This window comes from Procambarus clarkii, chromosome 52 (genome assembly GCF_040958095.1).
Source record: "Procambarus clarkii isolate CNS0578487 chromosome 52, FALCON_Pclarkii_2.0, whole genome shotgun sequence".
Classification (NCBI taxonomy): Eukaryota; Metazoa; Arthropoda; class Malacostraca; order Decapoda; family Cambaridae; genus Procambarus; species Procambarus clarkii.
Window position 1 is genome coordinate 29,984,732 of NC_091201.1, and position 27,509 is coordinate 30,012,240.

The following is a 27,509-nucleotide window of genomic DNA, read 5'->3' on the forward strand; positions in this document are numbered from 1 at the left end:
TAATTGTTGTTCCTTATGTTTACAAATTAATTCTTGGAGAGGATGTCTAGTTTTTGTTGCCTCTCTTTAGTGTTTTGTCCAATTAATTCCCCTCCTAATTGAGATGGCAAGACCATTTCCAAAAATATGTCTCAGCACAGGGAACAGGTCGACAAGCCTAACAGGAATGTGAGGACCTGAATGGGCACAGGTTCTGGCTAAAGGAGCATCTGAGGGGATTTGTTAAAAAAGGAATAATTTATTTGGACCTCAATTCTTAATTTACACCTGCACTGTACAATGCTTAAAAATTACAAGTAAATTTATTTAAAAATTAATTGTACAGTTCCAGCATTAGATGAAAATCCTCATCATTACAACACAATTTTTCTGCCAGTGAGCAACAAGGAGGCTGTATAGCAAAGAGGTAAGTAAAACAAGCCGCTTCTATTTTAGTTTTAATATTTTTATCGTTAAAATTGCACGTGCATACGGTAAACTAAACCGAGTCTAAATATGCAAAAGCATTTTTTAACATAACTTAGAAAAAAAGTTCAAATCAAGAATTTTTGAAAAACCAAAAAGTCAGACGAATACACAAGAGTTCCTGAATTACAAACCTCTGCTTTATGAACACTTGTACTTACGAACCATCTGTCAATGTCAATTTTTCTATTTCAATCTGTTATTTATAAGAAAGGGAAGTGTGTCTGAGGACCTATATCTCTGTATGCTCTCAAATTCTTTACATAATAAATATTGTTTTCCATGTTGCACCAATCCAAGATCTGTAAAATACTTTTGCACCAACATGCCAGCCACTTTTTCCCCCACAACAGCTGCCAACAGTCATTCACCGCTCCCCACACCCAGCACTTTGCCACATTGGTTAATCAATTCAATCAGTTAAACTTTTCAGTCTGATCCTTCACATTTACACAATAGCAAAGTTGCATTTCAACATGCATAAACCCTAATCCAACATACAGTATATGTCAAGACTGGGAGACCATCCTTAACATGTCTCTGGCTAATTCTTCAGCTTAAATTCACGGAATATATCTATATGTACTGTATATAAAATTATGACGATAAATTTTATTAGGGTAACTGTCAATTTTTTTTTTTAAGTGGCCATCCTGTCATATGTAATCCACAAAAGTGCAACAACACATTTACTATATACAGTATGTGCTTTTGCTTATCTTCCTGCTAATAGTATTAATAAAATACTTTTTTTGGTTATCCAGTAATCTTACAAAATTTTATGAGAGGCAAACCTGGAACGTATCCCGGAGAGGGTTTTGGGAGTTCTTCTATTCCCCAACGTTTAGATAATATTTACAATGGAGTTCACTCAAGGTCACAACACAAGGTCACAACACAAGGGCTGATAGGGGTAGAACCCCTCAAGTCTCTGAATATCAACATGCCAGCAGAGGTAAGTGAAAAAAAAAAGAGTTGCTAATGCATGAAAATGAATTTCTCTAATTTACGTGTGAAAATCATATTACTTTGAACAAAATTATAAAGATTTAGCAATAGATATGCAGGAATATCAGAATTTAAAGAAAGTTTTTAGATTTATGAATGTTTCTAGTGGTATAATATACTGTAGTCAGAATTTTCATTGTGCATTTTGTTGGTCTGAGGAAAAATTTGACAAGTACAGTACAGAAAGTAAACATAGTTTTAAGACATGATGGGATAAATAAGACGGCACTAGCATAGGTACGTATTGCTACTGGAGTACTAAGCCGTGGGCACCTTCATTATTATTACCACATCCAGAGCAGCAGTTTGTGGCAGTTATGCACTACAGTAGTTGGATGTTTTGCACATCATGCCCAATTCATAAATACTTGCACATTATATTGGTTTTCGGAAATATGAAGAGTGAATAAACGGCGTGTAACTGTATAGTACACTGATGGAAAAATATTGAGAAACATTTATAAAGCTGTATAACAGTCACACAAAGTTGGAGTATGCAGCAACGATGTAATTCCCTTACCTGAAGAAACATACCATGAAATAAGAACGTGTAGACATGCTGCCAAATATGTACTAGAATTTAAAAGACATGAATTATAAAGCGAGGGTAAAAAATATTGTTGTGTATCACTCTGGAAAATATAATGAAAAGGTATGTATGATAACTTAAGTGCATCAAGTATGAAAAATGGATGAGGAAAATGTTTACTGTGCAAACTACAGGCAGAACCAAAGGACTACACACTGAAGAAAAACATGCAAGATGAGCAAAAACTTCACAGCTGGAAGACACTGCAGTATGGAGCGGTGTGTAAAAAGCATAGAAGTATTTCAGACTATTTCATCTTTTCCCAAGATAAATGATTAATCTTTCATGATAGCATTGTGTAACTGGTGAAAATACTGCACATGTAAAGTTAAGGCTGTGATATACAAAATATTTACATTCAGTTGACACCATTCAACCTTCAACACACCTCAGGAAAAAATTCTTGAGGAAACTTGGCCTTCTCCTTGGTGCTGACATCTTCAATATTTCCTGAATATTCTCTTCTGTCTACACAATCAGTAAATTTCTTTTCTGAAACATTAAAGTCTAAATGAGTACAATAAGGACATTAATGCTTTCATACAATCAACCTATTCTCGCATTTTTATTTTTGTATTCTTTATAGGGGAAGAAACCCTCGTTAGTTCCCTAAGCCAGAGAACTGGAGCTGCCAAGTCCAAGAATTGCAACAAATCATTAAGATCCAGCTGAACCTATTGGAAGCCAGGGCCAGAATTCAACTCTCACGACAAGGCATGTCGGGAGATTAGGATTAGGGACAAGGCTTATGGATTGGAAATCAAACCAAATCTGATGAAAAAACCTACCAGAAAAAAATATCAAAACAAGCAAATGCTTGTAGGATATTAGTCACACTGGGTAAACATTCCACATGTGCTTCTCACTAGATAGCAGCTTAAGTCACCCAGTGGCAATGATTATTTGCTGGTTTTCCTTAGGTTTACTAAGTTCTTTCAAGCAAATGCTTGTTTTTGGGTTGATCTCCTATATAAAGGCTCCCCTCATCTGTTTGAGAGACCTTTTCCTGGTCCAGGATCTCCTCTTGAGATCCAGAGGAGCTAATGGGGATCTTGGGAAGCTAATGGGTGGACCCCCCTAGACAAGGCCATTTCATTACATTCAATGTTTTATTATAGGGGAAGATGAGAAGAAATTGCAGCCTTAACATTCAGTTTACCCACCACTAAACTGCCCTCTCAGTAATTATTATTTCCAATTCACTTTTGTTTATTAAACGTCTGCCAATTTGTCTTTCCAATTTCTTTCTGCCACCTTTCCTATTGGTACAGAACAGTAGAAGTAATTCTTAATTTAATCCTTCACAAACACACACACACTTGTTTCTTATTGTCAGCCAACATTCATGTAATTCTCTGCCTAATGTGTTGGTAAGGTAAGGTAATTATCAGGAGAAAGGGCTAAGTCATTATGACTATACAATTTATTCAGTCTTTAAGCACTTAAAAGTATTTGAAATGCAAGAAGGTGATTCTACATGTGACCAACCCACCGAAAGAAGGAAAAATTCCCCAACAAAACAAGTTATTGGCATGGTATAGATGCACATTGTACATATCGTGTAACCATATGTTTATATAAAGGTGAGAATACCAAGCTTAATCAGTGGCTCTACCATTTCTAATGACAATTGTCTCATGAGAAAAATGATTGAACACTTTATAGCATTTACATCTAACTGATGAGGAATACATTAACATTTATGACACACTGTACAATATAAAGGTAATGAATAATCAATGGGCATAAAACAGACCTGCGAGGCAAATACATATATATACAGTAGAGTGGAACCTCAAACATACAGACAATCGTTCTAGACCTCTTCAGAGTTTCACTAAATATTGCATTTTTATGGTTCTTTGGAAAGTTTTCATCACCAAAAATGATTGAACATATATTTGCAAGTTTATACACTGTACTCAAATAATATGTACAGTACATGGATTTTTTTTAGTGTAAAAATAAAAATATATAATAAAACTTAATTGTGTACTTACCTTTTAAAAAGACCACATTTATTCTAGTAAACTGCATAATCTAACACAATTTTAGCCAATGAAAATTTTCCTTCAATTTTCTTAGTCAGCAGAGCACACCCATGGTAATGACTTTAAAATTCCTTACTTTCTAGTTTTATTTTTTTTTAGAAACTGCCATGATCATACTGCTTGGACTACCACATCTTACTCTGAAACTATGATCACTTTAAATCAACTAACCATTCTTGTCAATATTAAGATGCCTCTTCTCTTATCAAGTACATGTATAGTCAGACTACTATTGCTGGCAGACATATTTACTGCTATCAAATTAAATGTCTTTAGAAAAATTTATGAACACCCTTTAATAATAAGAGAAAACACTGCACTAACACATGAAATTACCTGTGGATCTGGAGTTTTCCATCATCGTTCTCCAGTGGCAGATCCTCGCTTCCAGTCTTCATTACTTTTCAACACCGATTTAGTTGTTTTCATCATGTTAATATAACCAATTTTCCTATACAGACTTCTCTTCCTGATAGATAGCAATTCTACTCACAAATGAAGCAGTATCCAAAGAAAACAATGAAAATCACATCTGTATCAAGAGAGGCATATAACACCGAGGTATATGCACATCGCAGAATAGGTCCACACTGTTGTAGGACTGCATTGTATCTTTGTACTGTATTGTGGGACAAGGAATGAACCCATTGAGAACTAACAGGTCCAGGCTAAAGTGAGGCTCTAGAGTATCTCGCCTGGAGATGGGAAAGAAGTGTGACACCCTCTAACATTCCTAGAAAGGTCCCCGAGATGGGACCAAAGAGCCACAGCTCAACCCCCGCAAGCACAACTAGGCAAGTACAAACCCAAGAGACTGAATGACAAGAGAGAAAAGGAACAATCAATGATGTTCAAAAACAAACACTCTGAAAAACTAAAAACAGTAGTATGTCAAAGTCATATGGAGAAGCCATAACAACAAGCCTGAAAATAGAAGCCTGAGAAAATCCCCCAGGCATTAGGGAATCCAGCTAACTGAACTGAACTGTCACGTAGACAGACAGGCATACCGAGTGCAAAGTGAGCATCTTGGTTGAACAAACCACAAACCCCAACCATAAAACACCTTGCAAGGAAAGAGATCACACTAACGTGATGCATCAAATGAACAAATCCACAAGGGCAGTGATGAGGATCCTCTTCACGGCCCTTGTGGATTTGTTCATAAAACACCTTGCAAGGAAAGGCCAAAGTTATCTTTGCAAAAGAACAATCGCATAAAGCAAAAATGAAAAGCTCCAGCACGCACAAGGAGCAGGACTAGACATGATCAGAGCACATGAGGCAACACATACACCTAACTTCTACACTCATCAATAGGCTTTGCAGTGGAGAACATCCCATGTGATAGCCATAACTGAGGCTACTCTAGAGGAATCAGTTTGTAGAGGAGGCACATGTACCCCCTCAGAGTAGATATCTTTAGCAGGGCAAGGAAAACATACTGGCTACCAAGGAAGGAATCCCTACCCTACAGTTGGAGTGAAATATAAAGCAAGGGAATGTGCAACGTGAATAATATTTAAACCAGTTTGCCTTGACACGACTATAATATGCCACAGCACTTTTGTGATTACAGTCAAATTAAACTATATTGCTGTATTTTAACATTCTATTTTATTTTTTATTTTTTTATGAAATAACATACTGAATTTTGTTTTATATTACTGGCACTGAGTACAGAGTGAACATTTGAAGAGACTTCTTTATGCATACTGTATTTATTTTCAGTTAAAAAATATTTGATTTTTGACAAAATTCATGTTGGTTAGCAGCAAGGGTTTAGGCCAACTAGAAAATGTGCTATTAAAAAAAAAAAAAAAAAAAAAAAGGTTGAGAATGACTACCTTAGATGCATAGCAGCACTTTTTAAATTTAAGATAAAGGCATGCGTGTAGAAAGCTTTGAGCAGCTACAACAAATTAATTTTCAAGGTGCGGTATTGCTCAAGGTCATTTCCCCCCTTCCCACCCTCAGTCATTTTCAAATTATGAATTCAATCACCAGAATCCTTGGTAACTAGACAGATCCTCCATGTACCACTATACTGTACATAATTCTTGAAAGTTTCAAGCCTAAATGTGAAGGCATTCTCCAGACATTGCACAAGAATAGAAATTTGAAAAAAATAAATAACCAGTGTTGCATGTAATGAAACGCCATTTTCTGGGTGAGCCTCGGAGGATTCCTAGAGCTATCAGACTGATATTAACTATATTAGTCTGACCTGGAGAGCGTGCAGTGATCCTTTACTGCTAGAATCCACTCAGTAAAACATCTAAACTATTGGGACCGACTAAAGAGCCTAAAACTGTACTCCCTTGAGCGCAGGCGGGAGAGGTACATAATAATTTACACGTGGAAAATATTAGAGGGGCTGGTCCCAAACCTGCACACAGAAATAACATCACATGAGACCAGAAGACATGGCAGGATGTGCAGAATACCCCCGTTGAAAAACAGAGGTGCAACTGGTACTCTGAGAGAGAACTCTATCAACATCAGAGGTCCGAGACTGTTCAACACGCTTCCACTACACATAAGGGGCATAACTGGCCGACCCCTCACAGTGTTAAAGAGAGAACTGGATAAGCACCTCCAAAGGATACCTGATCAACCAGGCTGTGACTCGTACGTCAGGCTGCGAGCAGCCGCGTCCAACAGCCTGGTTGATCAGTCCGGCAACCAGGAGGCCTGGTCGACGACCGGGCCGCGGGGACGCTAAGCCCCGGAAGCACCTCAAGGTAACCTCAAGGTAACCAAGGGCCTTCAGTCATATGATGTTCTTATACCTACCAGGAACCACGAGCCAGAACCTGGTTCCCCTAGACCCTGGTTTCTACCAGTTGGGGGGGGTCTATTTTTTGGGCACCTACCTTTCTGGGTGCCTAACCCCGGTCGATGGCAGACATGAATATGCTTTCAAAGAGTGGAGTTTTTATAGGTCTTCCTTCGCCTCTCTGAGGGAACCAGGTTCTGGCTCATGGTTCCCGGTAGGCATAAGAACTCCATATGACTGAAGTCCCAGACTAATATAGCTAATATCAGTCCAATAGCTCCAGGAAACCGATGGGGCTCCTCACAGAAAAATGAAACGACACACATTTTCGGTGGTCCATTCAGTAGCTTCCCATAGCTACAGAACTGGGGCTGCCAAACCTTAGGGAATCACACCTGGACTGAAATCTGGCTCTTTCTATGAGGTGAGGGGGAAGGAGGGCTCTTAGGGATTCGAGGTCAACTCGGGTGGAGGGGAAGGGGGATAGTAAGTGCATCAAAACAAGCATCTGCTTGAAAGAAATTAGTAACCGGAGAAAAGCAAAGCAGAAAATTGTTGCTACTTTTGGTGCTCTCCCAGAAAAAGACTCGGTGGTAACTACAGTATTATGGATCCCTTTGAAATTACATAATTACAGAGAACCCCAAAAAGTAGTTAAGAGACACCTTATTGTACTGTAACTGTATCAAACAATAAATCATCCACACATAAATATCTACATTAATAAAATACTAATCAAATCATATCCTGAAGTAAGGTTGTGGTATCAACTTACCTTTAAAATCCCATATTTGAAGATCTTGAACATTCTGATGAATAAAATATAAGTTCCCCAGTGCCTGGAACACAATACATAAGCCTTCAATGTTCAATGGTATATGCATGAAAATCTTTATTAAGACATCTTAAAAGTAGTGAGGTAAGTGTTGAATAATTTAAAACTAAGTAGCAGCTGTTACTCCAGCAATCATACATTATAAACTGCATTACACCTTTGAAATATGAAATTAAATGAACCATTCAGTACTATAAAGACTAAAGTTATTACTGAAGTATACGGCAGTATACAAAGCCTAAAAATATTAACAATGCATGTAATACGATTAAGTATTTATTTATATATTTATTTACTTATTTATGTGCTCGTGTATTTAACAATACACGAGAGCATACAAAGATAAATTGACTTATTATATCACAATCTTAAAATTTATTATACTAGAACCTTCTACACCTACCCTCACTTAAACCTTATTTTTTAATTGGACAGTAACCTAATATCCAGTAAGTTCTTGTTCAATAACACAGCCAGTATATCCTGGGTTAATAACACAGCCAGTATATCCTGGGTTAATAACAGCCAGTATATCCAGAGTCAAAAACTTGGCCAATATGTCTTTTGCCATTGTCTAATAGTCAGGCAATTTCTTTGGATATGAAAGTTCTTCGACTTGTCTCAGGTGGACCTGGTTGCCTTGGAAACCAGAGGATTGTGTTGTACTCTGTGGTTTTGTTCCCTTACAGGGAAGCATTACTGTGGGATATTATGCATCTGGGTGAACTGGTGAGACCTCTTTCTACCTGCTCAGATACTGCATCTATGCCATGCAAAGTGGAGAGTTTTGTAGGCCACATTATGTTGACTCATGTATCCAGTTTAGCTCTCCTTTCTCATTGCTCTTCCAAGACCTTTAGCTCACCCAGGCAATTGGCAGTAGGTCTTGTGTAGACTTTTAATGTCTCGAGGCAAATCTGTGTCTGAAGTTCTTAGGGATGTTTGACCTCTGGCAGTATTAGAGGCAGGTGGTAGATCTGTTGGTGGTATATTTGCACGAGCCTCCTTCCCATCAGTATGAGGCGGCAGCTTGGTGTTTTTTACAGCTCTCCCTTTTTTTCTTCTTACCAGCATTTTTCCTTGTATGTGGCCCTCCTCATATTGTTTTTACTCTGGCTTTTTTCAAGCATGGTTGATGCTGAAATTTTTTTTGTATCAATCAACAGTTTCAAAACCACTTTTTATGGATTTTGGTTTAGATCTTTCATCTACCGTTTTTCTCAAGTTCAGCCATGTCTTTCTTTCCCCTCTTTCTTGCTAATCCTTCAGTGAACACAAGGATCACACTGAACAATCTGGTTGGTTATTCAATGTGGTCCTTGACTTATCTTCTTAGCCGTTTTGGATATCTCCTCCTCAGAGGATCTCATGATGAAGGCTGTATGCCTTCTGGTCCTGGTTCTAGTCATAGGGTTGGCAAGTTTTATGGTTTGCAGTGGTGGCTGTTCTTGTTGGTCTTTTGTCCAAATGATTACCCTTTGCAGTTGCAGCCTCCATCACTTTCATTAGCCACGAAAGGGTCTCCTGCTTTTTGAATGGTTCCATTCTCATTACAGTCTAGTTTATCCACTCATTTTTGCCCCATATTCTTATGTCCTACTGTTGCTTCCTAGGCCAGAATCCTCTTCCCTTACAGTAGCAAGAGAGCTAAGGGAGTTAAAGACACCATACAATGAGGGGGAAATCTGACAAAAACTCAGTCATAAAGAAATGTTTGCTATAAACAAAATTCAAAACTACAGAAGTCACAAACAAGCAAAAACCACCCTACTGTGCAAGGTTTCCATTTTTTACCCAAGGTAAAAAAAAAAAAAAAAGTGCACATGCAGCTGTAGACGCTTGGTGACAAGAGTACCTATCCAATACACAAAGAAATCACATAACATGATGTATCAATGATAAAATCAGTAGAAGCCATGATGAGGTTTTGAACCTACACACTGGGTACTCCACTTGCTTAGGGCATATGCTTGGAGTACCCAGTGTGCAGGTTTGAATCCCTCATCATGGCTTCTACTTATTTTCTTTTTACCTATCCAGCATTAAGAAAAGTAAATAGGATATGCTTCAGAAAATGTACGGTATGTAAATAAATTAGGCATAAAACAAAACACTCTCAAGAAGATGTTAGCCCATCATCAAGCAGGTGTGATGGGCTAGGCAGCACCAGGCTCCCTAATAGACCAGCGATGCCATCTGGTGGATGAAAAGGAAAACAGCCGGGTTGTTTTTCCTTGGTTGTGAATAGTTCACTAGTTTTTTTTTCTGGTATTTGCTTCTATAAAACATTTCTCTATGACTGTTTTGAGTTTTTGGCAGAGTTTTTGCCTCAGTGTGTGTGTGTGTGTGTGTGGTGTCTTTGACATTCTCACCTGCCTTGCTTCTGTGAGGGGAGAGGATTCTGGCTCTTGTCTTCAATAAGCCAATGGAAAGATAGTATTGGACGGACCTAGGGTGCCAGAATAAAATCACGTACAGTACTATCTCCGCTCTATAATCTGAATTATACGGGGCCCACCACCATTAGAGTTAGCTGGACATTCAAGTTAGCCAAAAAAAAATTCTGGAAGTTAAAAAATGAAAACAATTAAATTTACTGTATTTCCATTTTGTTTGGCAGAAATCTTGGTAACCCAATTTTTTGTTCATGCTGTGCAGTAAAAATATTGAACCTGAATTTATTCGGGTTTCCCATTCAGCAGAAATCTCAGTAACTTGAATTTTTATTCAAGTTAAGCAGACAAAAATTCAAACTCAAATTTATTCAGATTACCCAAAGATTTGAGATACCAGAATCCAGATTACCGAACTCTAACAGTACAGAGTAAAGCAAAACAATTAAAATTACCTATTTGGCTTTTATAATTATACTCACAGTAAATTTTTCAGCCGACTCATATTCCTCGTCTAGGAATACTCTGACCTTGTCATATGGTAACATCGTACCTCTGTTCATTAATGATCTGCGGGAATACAAATAAATACATTTTTATTGTTGTATAGAGTATTCTGCATATCTATCGCTATTACTGACTTCCAAACACAGGTACATACCTATTAATTTTAAATGGAGGAGGATAGTCTATACAATGTTACCAAAGTAATCTTTAAAGAAAAAAAGGAGGGGGGGAGACACAATTTAAAGGCATGCCACAACACACAAACATACGCTCGCACACACACATACATGGGAAGTACAGTATGTCCATCCATTCTATTAGGTATGTCTTAGTTCCAACATAAAGGGTATGCATTGCATTTAACCTTTGCAGTTACCTCTATACAGTAGAACCTCAGTGTACAAATTTAATTCCTTCCAAGAGATGGATCATAAACTGAATATTTGTACACCGATGTATAAGACGCACTTTATTTATTTTTAAATGTAGAAAAAATTACCCTGCATCTAATGCGGATGTATTACAGATGTGAGACCAAGCACCATAGGCTAGGGAGCCGGATGAGCATACATGTACTGGGTAAGTCTTCTAGGCACAAAAAATCGTTACTAATAATAAAATATTAACAGACTGTGATAACTTGGCTTGTTTTTATCACAAACTTACGAAAAATAGCTCATGATATATGTCGGCAGTTATGAAGGCGGCTCACAACTCACCACCTTACCCAGCATACATAACCCACACCTGTTATATGTCATACATTATTTAATGACTGTTACCTTTAAGAAACATTTATTCATTATCTAAACGATGAATGCTCCTAGAAATTTGAAAGGAATGTTAAACTTTCATCCACCTGTCAGCCATTTGCAATGAGTGAATGACAACAAAACCAGAGCACTGTGATGGAGTGCCACCATCGGGTGCGCTGCCCTGGTGGCCTGAAGCGGCAATACAAAACATCACATCCAAAAATACAAGTTTCACATCCTGTATAGCAATTCTTTTGCCCAAAATATAAACAACTGTACAGATGATCTTAGAGGAAGTAAGAGTTTTTGGTACAAAATCCACTTAAAATATATTAACTTAAAAATGCATTTTAGAGAGACTACTACTAATTTTTTTTTTACTATACCTTACCTTTATTGAGGACTCTTGTTGCTACAGATAGCCACGTGCTTTGTGAATGCCGTCTATCTAAAAATGCCAGTTTCCCGATTGGGGTTGGTTCGGATACTGAAGTTCGGGAAGCACAAGGTTGGCATAAAATGGTTCGGGAATCTGCCAAGCCTCACAGCCCAGGGTGGTGGGGGATGGTTGGGTGGGAGATGGGCCTAGTTTGCCCAATGACCATGTCGGCGCCACTCTAGTGCCTTCTACCTGTGACGTCACAGATTCACGGCCCATTGTTCCCATTATTTTGATTTGTTACGAGACTGGAGTGTTCATTCCGTGACTTTGTTGGATATATCGTCACAATTGAGTAACATCCGTGCACGATGTCATGTCCAAATGCATACATTATGTCAGTAGCAGCATCAACAAGCGGGATATGTAAAAGAAAGAGGTCAGTGATGACATTTGAAAAGAAAGGTGAAATAATTAAGAAGGTGGAGAGAAGAGTCCTGAGAAGTGTTGTGCGCGCTGATTATGGCATTAGCAAGAGTACCGTTTTTTAACATCTTAAGACTAAATCTATCATTTTGACTATTTCTCTAGAAGTGGAAGTGGTAAGGCAAAACGAAATAGAAAGGTAGTAAGTAAAGCAAAAGTGGAGACTGTTGATAATGCAGTGTGGCATTGGTACAAACAGAAGCGTGAGGAGTCGAAGAAGCCAGTGGCAGGCTGGCTGTTCATGGAAAAGGCACGAGAGTTTCACCAAGCTATGAAAATTCCTGAAAAGTGTTTATAGTGTGATGAATGGCTCAGAAGCTTTAAAATCCACCATGGTATTAGATTCAATAGGGAACATGGTGAAAGGATCTGTTGACACTACTGGTGCTGACAAGTATTTAAGTAAATTTGCAGAGATGGTGCAGGAACAAAATTTATCTCCAGAGCAAATTTATAATGCAAATGAGACAGGTTTGTGTTGGCGTATGTTACCCACAGACACGATGGGTCATAGTGGTGAAGACGATCCTTCAGGTGGTTATAAGCTGAACAAACAGAATTTGTGTGTTGTACTGTGCTGTGCAAATGAAGCTGGCACGCACAAATTGAAATTACTACTTGCGATTGGAATTAGCAAAAACTCCAGGGCTTTAAAGTCAGCTAGGTGCCTCCCTGTGATTTATAAGAACCAGTCAAGTGGGTGGATATCTCGAGTGATATTTGCCGAGTGGTTTAATAAGAACTTTGTACCCGAAGTGAAGGAGCACTTGAAAAGTGTTGGCCTCCCGCAAAACAGTAAAGTTGTGCTGCTGCTAGATAATGGTGCAACGCATCCACGAAGTGATGAGCTAGTAAATGGCAATACTGTATCAATGGTATGTTCTTACCACCCAGTACAATGTCACTGATCCAACCCATGGATCAAGGGATAATTAAGACTCTTAAGCACCACTACAAGAAGATGTTTGCTAAAAGTCTTAATAATCAGCCAGGAACAGTTAAGGACTTTTTTTAAAGTCCTTACAATAAAGTCAGCTATCTGGACTATTGCTAGTGCATGGGACGAGATAAAGCAAACAGCACTAAGAAATGGTTAGAAAAACTTTGGCCTACATCAGGTCTGTTTTGCGAGGCTACCTTGAGGCTACCTTGAGGTGCTTCCGGGGCTTAGTGTCCCCGCGGCCCGGTCGTCGACCAGGCCTCCTCCAGGAAGATGACAAATTTTGATGACAAAAAGATGACAAAAGATGACAAAAATGATGACAAAAGATGACCAGGAAGATGACAAATTTTCCGTCATTTAAAAAAAAAAAAAAAGTTTTGATCATTATATAACAAAGAGAATTGGGAAGCCAGGACACCATAAACATAGCTCATATAACGTAACTGCACTTAGGTATTTACACACAATATACACCATATATATTCACTATCTTCTCAAGACACAAATACACATGCCTGTACTTACATAAAGATGAAGTCGCACAGAAACCTAACCTAGCTAACACGAACAAACATCAAACATTCATTAGGCTAATATTCACACAAAAGGAAGGCCAAGGTCATGCACATATAATGAAGCATATGAGGACAGAAATGCAAGTGCCAGACAGCACGAGGCCCCACCTGACGAAGTGTTCCACATGCTGCATGCTCTCCTCATAGTGCTTGCCTCCAACCTCCTGGCAGTGGAGCGCAATGAAATGCGGCTCATGCTCCTCAACAGTCTGCAGCACAAATATTAATAATAATAATAATAATAATAATAATAATAATAATAATAATAATAATAATAATAATAATAATAATAATAATAATATTAAAAATCATAATTAGCAAATTTAAATCAGTATATACGACTTTAGGGTCAGAGAGACAGACATAACAATTTACTATCTTAATTTAATGGCAGAAGCTACCAACTGGGATAAATATCAGTTGAGGAAAACCAGTACAGTACTACTAATTGTTAATACAAGCACAGTACAATAGTTTTTACATAAACTTATAAAATAGAAATGCATTAAATGAAAAAACTGGCAACCTTGCATGCGTTCACTATATTCTAGAAGAACTAATGTACACAATATAAGAAAATTAGAGCAAGACCCATAAATCCCATGTGGTTTTAATTAAAGCCTGCCAATACTTAAACTCTGGACACATGTAACAATTAGGTCCGGTCATTTGTAAAGGAGATGAGCTTACTCTGATCAAATTGATTCTTAAAACTAAACAGGTTACCATTATATCAAAGGAGGTATCTCAGGTCCTTATGCCAGACATATCTCACACTGCAAACACTAAAGATGCCTCTCCTCTCCTCACTCTGATGTACATATATTTTAAAATATGGTCTTACAGAGGGAGAGAGTATGAGTGTGGCGAGAGTTTGTAATTAATGTGGTTGAAGGGAATAGGCATACGTTGGGCATGGCTGGGATGGGGCTTTACTTGCAACTGATTTCAAAAGGTTATAATCATGTAGTTCAGCATGGAAAACCACACTTTTCTAGTGACAAGTATCACAGAATGACTGTAGCGGGCAGCAACCCAAAGACCCCCACAGCCATCATAACCCTGCTGATTCAGCACTTTCTGCAAAAACCTGCTTAGTTCCCTTTTCTAAACTTCAACCAGTTTTTCAGCAATATTTGCCAACTTTCTGTAGGAAAGTTGTGGGCCTGGAATATTCATATTTTTGCCAGAAACGCTATGCATATTAGTGGCTTTAGGTATTTTATGTACTAGCTCTATAAATCCAACAGTATGTTTGTAACTACATCTATGTATGTACTTTTCCTAAATAAAATATTATTATTATTATTATTATTATTATTATTAACATTTTCATTATATTACAATAATGTCTTCTCTGCTGGAGCTAACGGTGCCTCTAATTTTCACTGGGGCTATTCTATATTTCCTACTATAGCTTTCACTTTAAAATTTTTTAATTTACTGTGCAACTTGGAGACTTAACCTTCACATGTTTGCCATGTACAGATTATGTGATCTCTCATCTCTAGTCAGAGAATAAATTTTGTATTTGCTCTCAGTAATTTAGATGTTTTATTATGTTGATGTATGTTGTACACCAGTGTGGTAGGGAGATTGGGGTGGGGTTGGGTGGGGGCGGTTGGCACTTTGGGTTGTTTAGGGGGGTAGGGGGATTAGGGGGTAGTGGGGGTTCAAGGGTTAGGGGAATTAAGTGCATGTGTATTTTACTACCTAATTGTAGTTACAGGATGAGAGCTATGCTAGTGGTGTCCTATCTTCCCTACACTCTGTCATATGACACTGAAAGTGCTGAAGGTTTTGGCATCTGCCACCTCACTTAAATTATTTCAACCATCTACAATGCCATTCACAAAAGAGAAGTGAATGAAGTTTCTTCATTCACTCTGAAAGAAACTCAGAAGTTTCTTTTTTTACACCTTTGTTCTTACAGTCTGCATCTATGGTTTCTTACTCTAGAGTTGCAGGTTTTAACAAAATTTTACTATTTGTTGATTCCTGTCACAATTTTGTACTTGAAGATTACATTGCATCATCTCCTTCTATCTACTAGCTTTGGCATACTTAAAAGCCTAAAATCTCTCATCATAGCTCTTAGTTTTCAGACCTTAAAGCCATTTGGTACAACTTTACTAGATCCCACCAGAGGTTCCGTGCATCCGATGTTGCACCCGATGTTGAAACGACCAGAGGTTCCGTTCCTCCGATGTTGTGGCCAGAAAAGTACGGGGGTGATCTATGCCGTAGCCTGGTGGCGGTCAGGTCTATCACAGTTAATGTTTTTACACTGAGGCAACTATCTTTTTCTTGTTGCCTTCATGTACCTATAGAATTGTAAATACTGTACCTACAGTAATTAAATCCTCACATTTTCATCATGTAGATAGATAGCTACTGCTTTGTGTACAATGTTTCACCGAAACTCTACAGTTCGTGAGTTTAGAACTTCAGCCACTAATCTACCAGAAATGCTACTTTCTACTCTTACAATCGTGCCATCTTTAAGAAGATAAAAAATCACTACTAAGGATAAAAGTATCAGATTTGTTTTTTGTTTTTTATTCCAACAATATACCCATGGTATCCACAAAAGTGAGTTACTAATTACTCTTAGGCCTGACCCTTGTGGATATAGTATATATCCCAATAGATAATCACCAAATTCCAGGTAAAAAAATTCACCCCCTCTCAATATATATAAAAACTTAATCTGATCATATTTAAGAGCTGACAACTCTGAGGGATGGCCAATAAGTGTGCAGTTTCAATGTGAGATCAAAGCATGCCTCTACTCTCATTGTGTTCAAGATGATTTGGCTCAGTAATGTACCTTGCTCCTGTGTGATGTTGTGTACTGCTGCTTCATTGTAATTTTCTCTACCTGTATGCTTCTTTGTACTTGTACTGAAATATAAATAAGTAAGTATGTAAATTTTTCCTCTTTTCCCCCCCGTCAAATTAATTCATTTACTGCTGTTGCAGTACAGACTTGTAATAAAAATAATGACTAAATGGAATAAAAACAATTTGGTAAACCCCAATTAATTATCAATCATTTTTATTAACAAATGTGCAATTTACATTAATTGGCCATCTCTCATTATTATGATTATTATACTGTATTATTATTATTATTATTATTGTTATTAATAATAATATTGTCATTGTTGTTTATCTCATAAAAAAATCGGGGAGTAAATCACCACTTCTAATGATCACAATAAATCACAACTTTTAAATCATGACTGATTTTTTAATGGTTTCCAAAGATTGGAGCAAAATTAAAAGTAGTGTTTGATTTTGAATTGTTCGATCACTGTTTGTTTATTTTCATTTTGAATTTTGCATGAAACATTTATAAATGTGCGATAAATTAACAAAATACAGCACTGTTTTGGAAATACAGTGGTTCCTTCGTTTACAATCGTAATCCGTTCCCAGAAACGTGTCGTCAACCAAAACAAATTTTTCCATAAGAAATAATGTAAATTAAATTAATCCGTTCCACACCCCAAAAAATATTACCTTAAAAATACATTTTATACCAAATAACACTCATTTTGTACTAGCTTTAATACAGTATGTACATCTTACCTTGAATGAGGACTCTTGTTGGCATATGGAAGACAGTGAGGAGGAAAGGGAAGAGAAGGGAAGGAGTGTGTTACTGTTTGGAAGGGAGAGTCCCCTTCCATTATAACATCAGGCAGTGATGACTTTTCTGGGGGTACTCTCTCTCTCTCCTATGTTTTGCCTGCATACCACTAGGACCTGCTGGTGGCTCACTGCTTGTTTTGTTTTTTTTTCATTAACCCTTAAACAGCTAACTGTTAATTAACTGATATCCCCAGTGCACTCTAGAAAAAAATTCTGATTTTTTTTTCTTGTGACACTTAATTAGCCTTCAGGAAGCACAAAAATCCAAATAAAAAGTGTCTAGCTCTTGTGGTTCAGCTGTAGTGGCCTGGAGAAGTTGCATATTTTTAGGTAAAATGGGTTGAGGTGCCACATAGGAATAACTTTGTTGATTTATTTTCATTGTTTCTCACTTTATTTATTTAGTTTTTTCACGCTAACAGGTTGTATTTGTGTCAAAGGTACTGTCTATTATGTATAACTTTGAAAATATAATTATGTATGGATATATGAGTACTGTATAGTGTCACAGTAAAATCTCTAGGAAGAGATTTGACCTACTCCATTATCGCCTATTCTACTCATTCACGTCTATGTAATCAAGAACTGCAGCCAACAACAACTACTACTACTTCCAGACGGCTAGACAATAGCACCAGTCTCCCTCCTCTACCAGGGCCCGTCACCCCACCTCGCACCTGGGGTCGCTGTGAGGCCCCGACCCCTTCCAAACAAGCAGTTAAAGCAGCCGGTTCATAGTTTAAAGAAGACATCAGCGCCCTCTGCTTGGCCGATATTCTGTATATGTAGGGCTATCAAGCTCTCTAAGATTCAGACTACTCTTGTGTGCTCAACTGAGTAGACCTGTTGACACATCTCGGTGTGGTAACAGATTTAATCAGACTGGCTCATGGTATTCTGCACCATATATTATTTTCACCTTAACGTAATGTAAATTTGATTATTCATCTTGTTTGTTTTGCACATTTTGTATTAAAGCCAAGCCTGGATATTTTTTTGTAATTTGTTTAATTTATTTTTAAAGTAAAGTAAAGTATTTTTAAATGTTTTTTCCCTCTGCTTTATCCTACAGTTTACCACACTGTGAAGACACCTTTTGCAGTTTAACTTTTTTTTTCTTTTTTGTTTTTAAATATTTTGTGACTGGCATTACAGATTGCTTTACCATCAACGTTTCCATCACAATAGATACACACACACACACACAGGCATCATGATTTTTCAGGCATCCTTGTTTACAGGAGTTGTAGCTGATGTGTGGAAAAAGGCTAACATAGCTCCAATCTACAAAAGTGGAAGCAGGGAAGACCCCTTAATTATAGACCTGTATCATTGACAAGTGTAATAGTCAAAATATTGGAAAAAATAATTAAAACTAAATGGGTAGAACACCTGGAGAAAAACGATATAATATCAAACAGACAGTATGGTTTTCGATCTGGAAGATCCTGTGTAACGAACTTACTCAGTTTTTATGATCGAGCCACAGAGATTTTACAGGAAAGAGATGATTGGGTTGACTGCATCTATCTGGACCTAAAAAAGGCTTTTGACAGAGTTCCCCATAAGAGGTTGTTCTGGAAACTGGAACATATTGGAGGGGTAACAGGTAAACTTCTAACATGGATGAAAAATTTCCTGACAGAAAAATGAGGGCCGTAATCAGAGGCAAGGTATCGGATTGGAGGAATGTCACGAGTGAAGTACCACAGGGTTCAGTTCTTGCACCGGTAATGTTCATTGTCTACATAAACGATCTACAGTGGGAATACAGAATTATATGAACATGTTTGCTGATGATGCTAAGATAATAGGGAAGATAAGAAACCTAGATGATTGTCATGCCTTTCAAGAAGACCTGGACAAAATAAGTATATGGAGCAACACTTGGCAAATGAAATTTAATGTGAATAAATGCCATGTTATGGAATGTGGAATTGGAGAACATAGACCCCACACAACCTATAAATTATGTGAGAAATCTTTAAAGAATTCTGACAAAGAAAGGGATCTAGGGGTGGTTCTAGATAGAAAACTGTCACCTGAGGACCACATTAAGAACATTGTGCGAGGAGCCTATGCTACACTTTCTAACTTCAGAATTGCTTTTAAATACATGGATGGGGAAATACTAAAAAAATTGTTCATGATTTTTGTTAGACCAAAGCTGGAATATGCAGCGGTTGTATGGTGCCCATATCTTAAGAAGCACATCAACAAACTGGAAAAGGTCCAACGACATGTCACTAAGTGGCTCCCAGAACTGAAGGACAAGAGCTACGAGGAGAGGTTAGAGGCATTAAATATGCAAAAACTAGAAGATAGAAGAAAAAAGAGGCGATATGATCACTACATTCAAAATAGTAACAGGAATCGATAAAATTGATAGGGAAGAATTCCTGAGACCCGGAACTTCAAGAACAAGAGGTCATAGATTTAAACTAACGAAACAAAGCTGCCAGAGAAATATAAGAAAATTCACTTTTGTAAACAGAGTGGTAGGCGGTTGGAACAAGTTAGGTGAGAAGGTGGTGGAGGCCAAAACCATCAGTAATTTCAAAGCATTATATGACAGAGTGCTGGGGAGACACCAACTCCTCCACATCAGCACCATCCAACTCCAAACCCAATTGCCAACCCAGAGAAACAATTTCCTCAATGAGAGGCACTTCAGGTTCAGGCTCAAACCCCTCAAAGTCTTGTTCTACAACACATTCAGGCCACAGTTTTCTCCAGCCAGAGATCATGGTTCTCACAGTCACTTCTTGCCAGGCTTTGTCAACAGTTTTAAAGCACTATAAATGTTAAAATGTTTTTTCCAGAACTCTTTGAGGGTGAGGTTTGTGGCATCCATCACTTCGACACATCTCCGGAAAAGTGCCCTTTCATAAAGTTTCATAAAATTGGCAATGATTTTCTGGTCCATAGGCTGAAGTAGAGGAGTGGTGTTGGGAGGAAGGAACTTTATTGTAAGAAACTTAAATTCCTCATCCAATGAATCCTCCAAGCCTGTAGGATGGAGCATTATCGAGGTGAAGCAGGGCCTTGAGTGGCAAACTGTTCTCCTGCAAATATTTTTTGATGGCAGGGCACACCACCATATTCACCCACTCCGTAAAAAATTGCCTAGTCACCCATGCCTTAGCATTAGCCTTCCACATCACACACATTTTGTGTTTCTGCACATTATATTTTTTGAAAACCCTTGGATTTTCGGAATGATACACAAGCAAGGGTTTAATTTTCAAATCGCCACTCGAATTACCACACAACACAAGAGTAAACCAATCTTTCATAGGCTTGTGTCCAGGCAATGACTTCTCCTCCTTGGTAATGTATGTTTTCTTTGGCAATCTTTTCCAGAATAGCCCTGTCTCGTCACAAACACTTGTTGTGGTAGGTATGCCTCACTCTGCACAAAATCTTTAAATTGGCCAATGAATCTTTCAGCCGCTGGTTTGTCTGCGCTGGCAGCCTCCTCATGCCTCACAACACTATGAATTCCACTTCTTTTTCTAAATTTCTCAAACCATCCCCTGCTCGCCTTAAACTCTTTCACTTCTGCATCACTCGTTCCAGGGGTTTTCTTTAAAATGTCTTCATGCAATTTTCTTGCCTTTTCACAAATGATGGCCTCCGAAACGCTATCACCCGTTAACTCCTTGTTGTGTATCCAAATTAATAATAACTGTTCAACATCCTCAAGTGTTTGTGTTCTATGTTTCGTGATTATTGATACGCCTTTTGCCACTTTAGCACTCATCCTTTTTCTTAGCCAGTATGGTGGATATCGTTGACTGAGATTTGTTGTAATGCCTAGCCAGTCCAACAACCCACACACCATCTTCATATTTACGAATGATCTCTTGTTTCTGCTCTATGGTCATCCTTACATGGGATCTCATATGTTGAGCCTTACCACTGACTTTCTTGGGACTCATGGCGTGATATGTAATAATTACTTTAATGTTCAAAATGCAAAAAATCACCACAAAAGCGAAATTTCTTATAGCCGCGATCGTCACTAAGCGGGCAGCTGTAGTAAACCGAGGCAGGTCAGCCGCGTGACCGGGAACCACACGCTCGGTCAACCCGAACGTGTACCAACAAATATCGTAAGTCGACGACACCATCGGATGTAGAGTCGCATTTTTCGATGAAATTTACATCGTAATTCAAAATTATCGTAAGTAGGGGCAATCGTAAGTCGAGGTGCCACTGTATATACAGTACAGTATATGTAAGTAGCCAGAACGTTGTACTCGGCCTACTATGCAAGTACTAGTTTTGTAAGCCAAGTTTTGGTTAATTTATATATTTTTCTAATTTTTTTTTATGAAATGATAAATCTATATTCTACCCACTTCAAGACTCCGAACCAATAAAGAAGCATCAAGAAGAAGTATGGGCCAATAGGCCCTCTGCAGTTACTTCCATTCTTATGCTCTCATATCCAACCAATACCCATTGATTCGCATTCTGTCTTGTATTTGTCACAAGTACTGTATGTTCACCTCATCCAAAACTGTTGCACCATATCACCTCACCTAAATGTGAGTATAAGTAAGACGGATAAGCTGTTTAGTGTTAGTACTGCACACATACACACACATACACATACATACAACTTTAGACACACAACCACCAGGAGACTCGAACCCTAGCTAGCACAGATGCTTCACAACTGGCATAGCTGATATGCCAGTAACCCACTACACCAAACTCAGACCCTAAAAGGGATGGAAATTTCGGGGTATTTAACTCCCAAAAAATCCCCACCCCCCAAGAGCACCAGAGCAGGTGAGAGGTCACTCACGTTTTTCATCAAGTCCCTGTTAATATGGGAGAACAATGTGTCTATGCTTTATGCACTAATTTGCCTAAACTTAGGTAATTGCACACACAGAGGATCATAAGATTATGGAGACCAGGAGCTGAAGTCCTCATGCAAGTCCAACTTATTTTGTGGCCTCCCATAACACCACTGCACTGAGCTATTGGAACCATACGACCAAAATAGATATTCAAACGCCAAACCTACGTCGTAATATGGCAATGATCGCATTAACCTAGAGTGTTCTAGGTGATCAACACATGACGATTACTGGACTTTTAGGGTTAACATCAAATTGCAGTACAGTTATGTTCAAAATATATCGAGGTTTACAAAAAAAAATTATTTTAAATTTCCTAGTCTAAGTAATATTACAACCAGCCTAAATGTTTATCTCATGCAGCAGACTTGTAAATTTTAGAGGAAATGCCACAATGCTTGATTATGGATTTAATTTAACCAGATAGTAACTGAACCAGCACATGCTTTAAAACAAAAACAACAAAACGTTTACCAGCTTTTTGTATTATGTATTTACAAAATAAAATATATTAGAAAAATGTATACAGTATATACAAAAATAAAGTCAGATAGCTTGTGCCTGGCCAAAATACAACTTAAATGGAATACTGTACAATTTGCAAGCACTACAAATATAGTAAGAGGCATCTCATTTCTATTGTAACTCAAATTAATTACTTAATAAAATTAGACTACAGATGATAAGTACAGCACACAAGAACTTGCCTTCAAAAATTCAGTAATCCACGGCTTCAGCATTGTGTCCGGCTGGAACAAAAGGAAAAACATTTAAGAATTTACTAATTAATACTGAAAATGTTTTCTCAGTTTTAATGTTTTAATTAATGTTACTTGAATAAATACAAGTACTATTATTTATAATATTTATATATATATATATATATATATATTTATTTATTTTGTATAAATGAAGTATACTGTATTTGATTTACACAAGTACAAATAATGTAATAATAAAAATCTATACCCAGTAGGAATACATGAAAAAAAAGGAGGGAAAGTTGAAAAAAAAGGCAAACAAGCTGTGGACAAAAACAATTGGGTGGATTCTATTATTCATCCGGGTGACTGGGTGTCGCTGTAAGGGCTGAATAATTTCAAAGTTAAAGGTGTTGGACAGGCTGATCCTGACCCCTCCACATAGCCATTCTCTCCTTGCACTATTCTTACCCAAGTACCGGATATACTCGCCTCCAATTATTTGCCCATGTAAGATTTCTAGTTTTAATAAGCAATTAAATGCCTTTAAAAGCATCAATTGCATGAATTTTAAATTTTCAGATTTGGTATCATAGGAAGGTGAAAGAAAACATGTCTTAATAAAATTGTTATGGGGTTACTGCAGTACTTATTATATTGGCCAAAGAAACGGTCATTTTGCATTAAAAAGGAATAACAAACTTGAAAATAAATCCAGTCACTTCCTTATTACAACTAAAAATATTTGTGGATATAATTTTCCATGTGCATTAATCTGAGATTTTTGCATGGAATAAAAAATATTCTTAGAGCCAATATGTTTAATATTTATAAAACTTGGCATACTTTAAGTGACAACAAGCATATGTTATTATTTTACTCAATCATGTACAGTATCTTGAGGTTATCTTGAGATGATTTCGGGGCTTTTAGTGTCCCCGCGGCCCGGTCCTCGACCAGGCCTCCACCCCCAGGAAGCAGCCCGTGACAGCTGACTAACACCCAGGTACCTATTTTACTGCTAGGTAACAGGGGCATAGGGTGAAAGAAACTCTGCCCATTGTTTCTCGCCGGCACCTGGGATCGAACCCGGGACCACAGGATCACAAGTCCAGCAGTCCGCTCGGCCGACCGGCTCTCTTCATGGTATATAAATAAAACCCTTAACACTCTTCTGTAAAGTATGGACCATCTTAATAATGTTAATGCAAAAGAAATTACCCTATATGAAGAGAAACTGCAAAGGAATTGTGTAAATATATCATTAGGATCTTTTTCAAATTCAACTTTGGTCACTTTCCAACTTAACATTTGTAAGACAGCACAGGTACAGTACATATTCAATTGTAAAGAACACTGCACAAATTATCTGGAGAATAGGGTCGTTAACCCTACCAAAAACTCGCCCCCATTCCCATTATACAGTACCCAGTGTATACCTGGAGTGGGTTCTGGAAGTTCTTCTACTCCCCAAGCCCAGCCTGGGGCCATGCTTGCCTTAATTCATTGCATCGGGGCACAGTAAGCCGGTGTATACATTATACACGTTTGGCTTTTATCGAGGTGCTACCCTCCCCAAGGCCAAATTACTGACCCCACCCAGGATGCAACCCCACAACAAGCTGACTAACTCTTGAGTACCTACTCACTACTAGGTGAACAGAGGCATTAGGTGAAAGGAAATGTGCCCAACCATTTCTGTCCCGCATGGGATTCAAACCCATAATTCTCGATTGTGCATCGAGACCGAACCCGACTGTACTACCGGGACCCTTGTAATTACTTGGGACTGCATTACAATCCGGATGGTCTGGCACTTCTTGCAGGCATTTTTTTAACACTTCCAGTTTGGTTCTTGCAATATTTCTTATATTTGTTAGCAGGAGATTGAAGAGCCATGGACCTCTGATGTTCACACAGTTTTTGATTATGCCAATAGCATCTCTACTCTTCACAGGCTCTATTCCGCATTTTCTACTGTATTTTTCACTCCATTTTGTTATTTTTGCTGTGCATGTTAGGAATCTGGCATTTAAGTACAGTGGAACCTCAAGTGACCAGCGACTCCAGTTACGATCATTTTGAGTAACGAACGAGCCACTCCAGAAAATCTGTCTCGATTGACGAGCTTACGCTCGATTAACGAGCTAACCACATGGTGATTCCTAGTGTTCCCGCTGATTCTCGGACGCCTCCGACGACAGTGTTGTTGTTTTGCAAGTTGAGCGTTTCACATAATGAGCTCGGTGACAGAACGGATTAAATTCATTAATCGAGGCACCACTATCTTCCATATACAGTATATATTATATGATACCTTTCTAAAGCACTCGTTGAGTGCTTCTGAAACAGTCCCAATAATTTAGGTATTTTACCATGTCTATGCATGATGCATATGTCCTTTTTTAACTTTTTCAGAAATCTCTTCTGCTTTGAAAAGAGAAGCGAGTACTGAGTTGTACATAATGCAGGGAAGCATAAATGATTTCAATAGTAAGAACATTGTGGAAGAAATCCCTGGATTTGAAGATTCTCATAATCTACCCTGTCATTTTTCTGACTGATGATGATGTTTAATTTGTTATGCTCATAAACAGCAGGTCATCTGCCATCGTTATTCCCAAATCCTTTACATGTCCTTTTCCATCTATGAAGATTACCGAGAACTAATGGTGTATTGAACCATATACTATTTCATCAAGTTCTTAATTTTTACCATACATAAGTAATGTATCTGGAATTTATTACTGTTAAAAATCTAGTTTTTTCTGTTGCTCAGATGAAGACAACATTTATATTGGCTTGATTTTTTTTTGTTAATTTTGCCCAGAGGGGCGAGTTTATTGAGCAGTGCCACTCATCCTGCGAGAGGACATATTGCCATAGTAGCATGTACAACACCCCCTATAGGAAGAAAACCTGCTGGGTTGTTCATCCTGTCACTTATACCCAGACATAGCTTGGACTTTCTTAACTGTCCCAAGTGAACAAATTCTCAAACAAGAAGATTAACATTGTCAACCCTTAAAATCTTACGTTATCTTGCGGGTGCAAAAATGGGGGAATATCTTAGGAACAGTACTGTACCTATATTTGATAAATAGGGGAGCCGGTCGGCCGAGCGGACAGCACACTGGACTTGTGATCCTGTGGTCCTGGGTTCGATCCCAGGCGCCGGCGAGAAACAATGGGCAAAGTTTCTTTCACCCTATGCCCCTGTTACCTAGCAGTAAATAGGTACCTGGGTGTTAGTCAGCTGTCACGGGCTGCTTCCTGGGGGTGGAGGCCTGGTCGAGGACCGGGCCGCGGGGACACTAAAGCCCCGAAATCATCTCAAGATAACCTCAAGAAGATAGTGTTTTCCTATCTCAAACAATGTGGGGTTTATTATTCTACACATATTTCTAATGACTTTTAAATGTTCACTTTCTCTCAGGTAGTAGTCAAGGCAGTGTCCATCAATCTCACTTCAGATTCTGCAACTCCTTTGCTCAACTGTTGTTTCCATTCTGAATCACCATGGATATTTGTATCCAAGACGGATTCTTGCTATTACCGATTCTCTCCCGCGGCCACCTCCTCTTCGTCCATAATGATTGGAATTACCAGCAGCAACCATATTATACCAGCATACAGATTCACCGATTTGTTCTTCTATCCTCCTTTCCTCAGTTACCTTGTCACAATGATAATAATAGTACCTGATAATACCTGATAATAGTACCTGATAATAGTGCCTGATAATACAGTACCTCTAATATTCAATATGGTCTCTTTCAGTGCCTTTAGCAGCCAGCACATCTGCTCATTTCCACAGATTCTAACATGGGAGGGGATCCACAGAAATTTGACGACTCTTCCCTGATTAATTAGTACTCTCACAACTCTCTTGATTTCAGCGACAATCGCAAGATTTTCTGCCCGATGTTTACTAAGGCTTTGTAGCACTGCTTGTGAATCAGTTCAGATCACTGCACCATTAGTGTTTTGTTCAAGGAATCTTAACCTCATAACAACTGCAGTTAGCTCTGCTTGTGTTGAAGAGGCATAGTTCTCAATACGTGCTTTTTCTTCATTTCCGTGTTGAAAGGCATTATTCCTAATTACAGTGTATGCTGCACCAGCCCTGCCATTGACAGGATTAGATGACCCATCAGTGTATATTTGATCTAATTCACTTCCGGCTTCTTTATACGTTTCCTGAAGATACCTGTGCCTCATTTCTTGTTGTATTATGTTGGATTTTTTCACTGTCATTACATTGATGATAATCCTGCATGGGTCATCCTCCCAGAAAGGTAACTTCTCTACAGGCATGAGCTCACGGGCTTGCTCAAGTAGGCAACATTCTTCGAGGTAGCAGACTGATCTGAGATGCCATTTTTTGCTTCTCCTGTTTCCTCCTGTAAGTAGCACAGAACTTAGTTTTTTTTGGCAATATCATGGTTATGAGAATCTCTGGCTATCTTAATTGTAAGCTTCACATTCAGTTCCTTAATTCTGCTTTTAATA

General features: G+C 38.2%; 1 protein-coding gene across 5 annotated transcripts in view; it reads right to left on the minus strand.

The window, feature by feature from the left end:
• Nucleotides 1-27,509, minus strand: part of 5PtaseI (inositol polyphosphate-5-phosphatase A) — a 70,344-nt gene that overhangs the window by 35,863 nt on the left and 6,972 nt on the right. For all 5 annotated transcript variants that reach the window (XR_006773462.2, XR_011222729.1, XM_045750835.2 and 2 more), the window contains exons 2-6: nucleotides 23,004-23,045; nucleotides 13,874-13,974; nucleotides 10,603-10,690; nucleotides 7,668-7,731; nucleotides 2,451-2,554 (exon numbers count right to left, since the gene is read on the minus strand). Coding sequence is in view for 2 of the 5 variants with exons in the window: in XM_045750835.2 (XP_045606791.1) it covers nucleotides 2,451-2,554; nucleotides 7,668-7,731; nucleotides 10,603-10,690; nucleotides 13,874-13,974; nucleotides 23,004-23,045 (399 nt within the window). In the remaining 3 variants the exon portion in view is untranslated. The remainder of the gene's footprint in view (nucleotides 1-2,450; nucleotides 2,555-7,667; nucleotides 7,732-10,602; nucleotides 10,691-13,873; nucleotides 13,975-23,003; nucleotides 23,046-27,509) is intronic.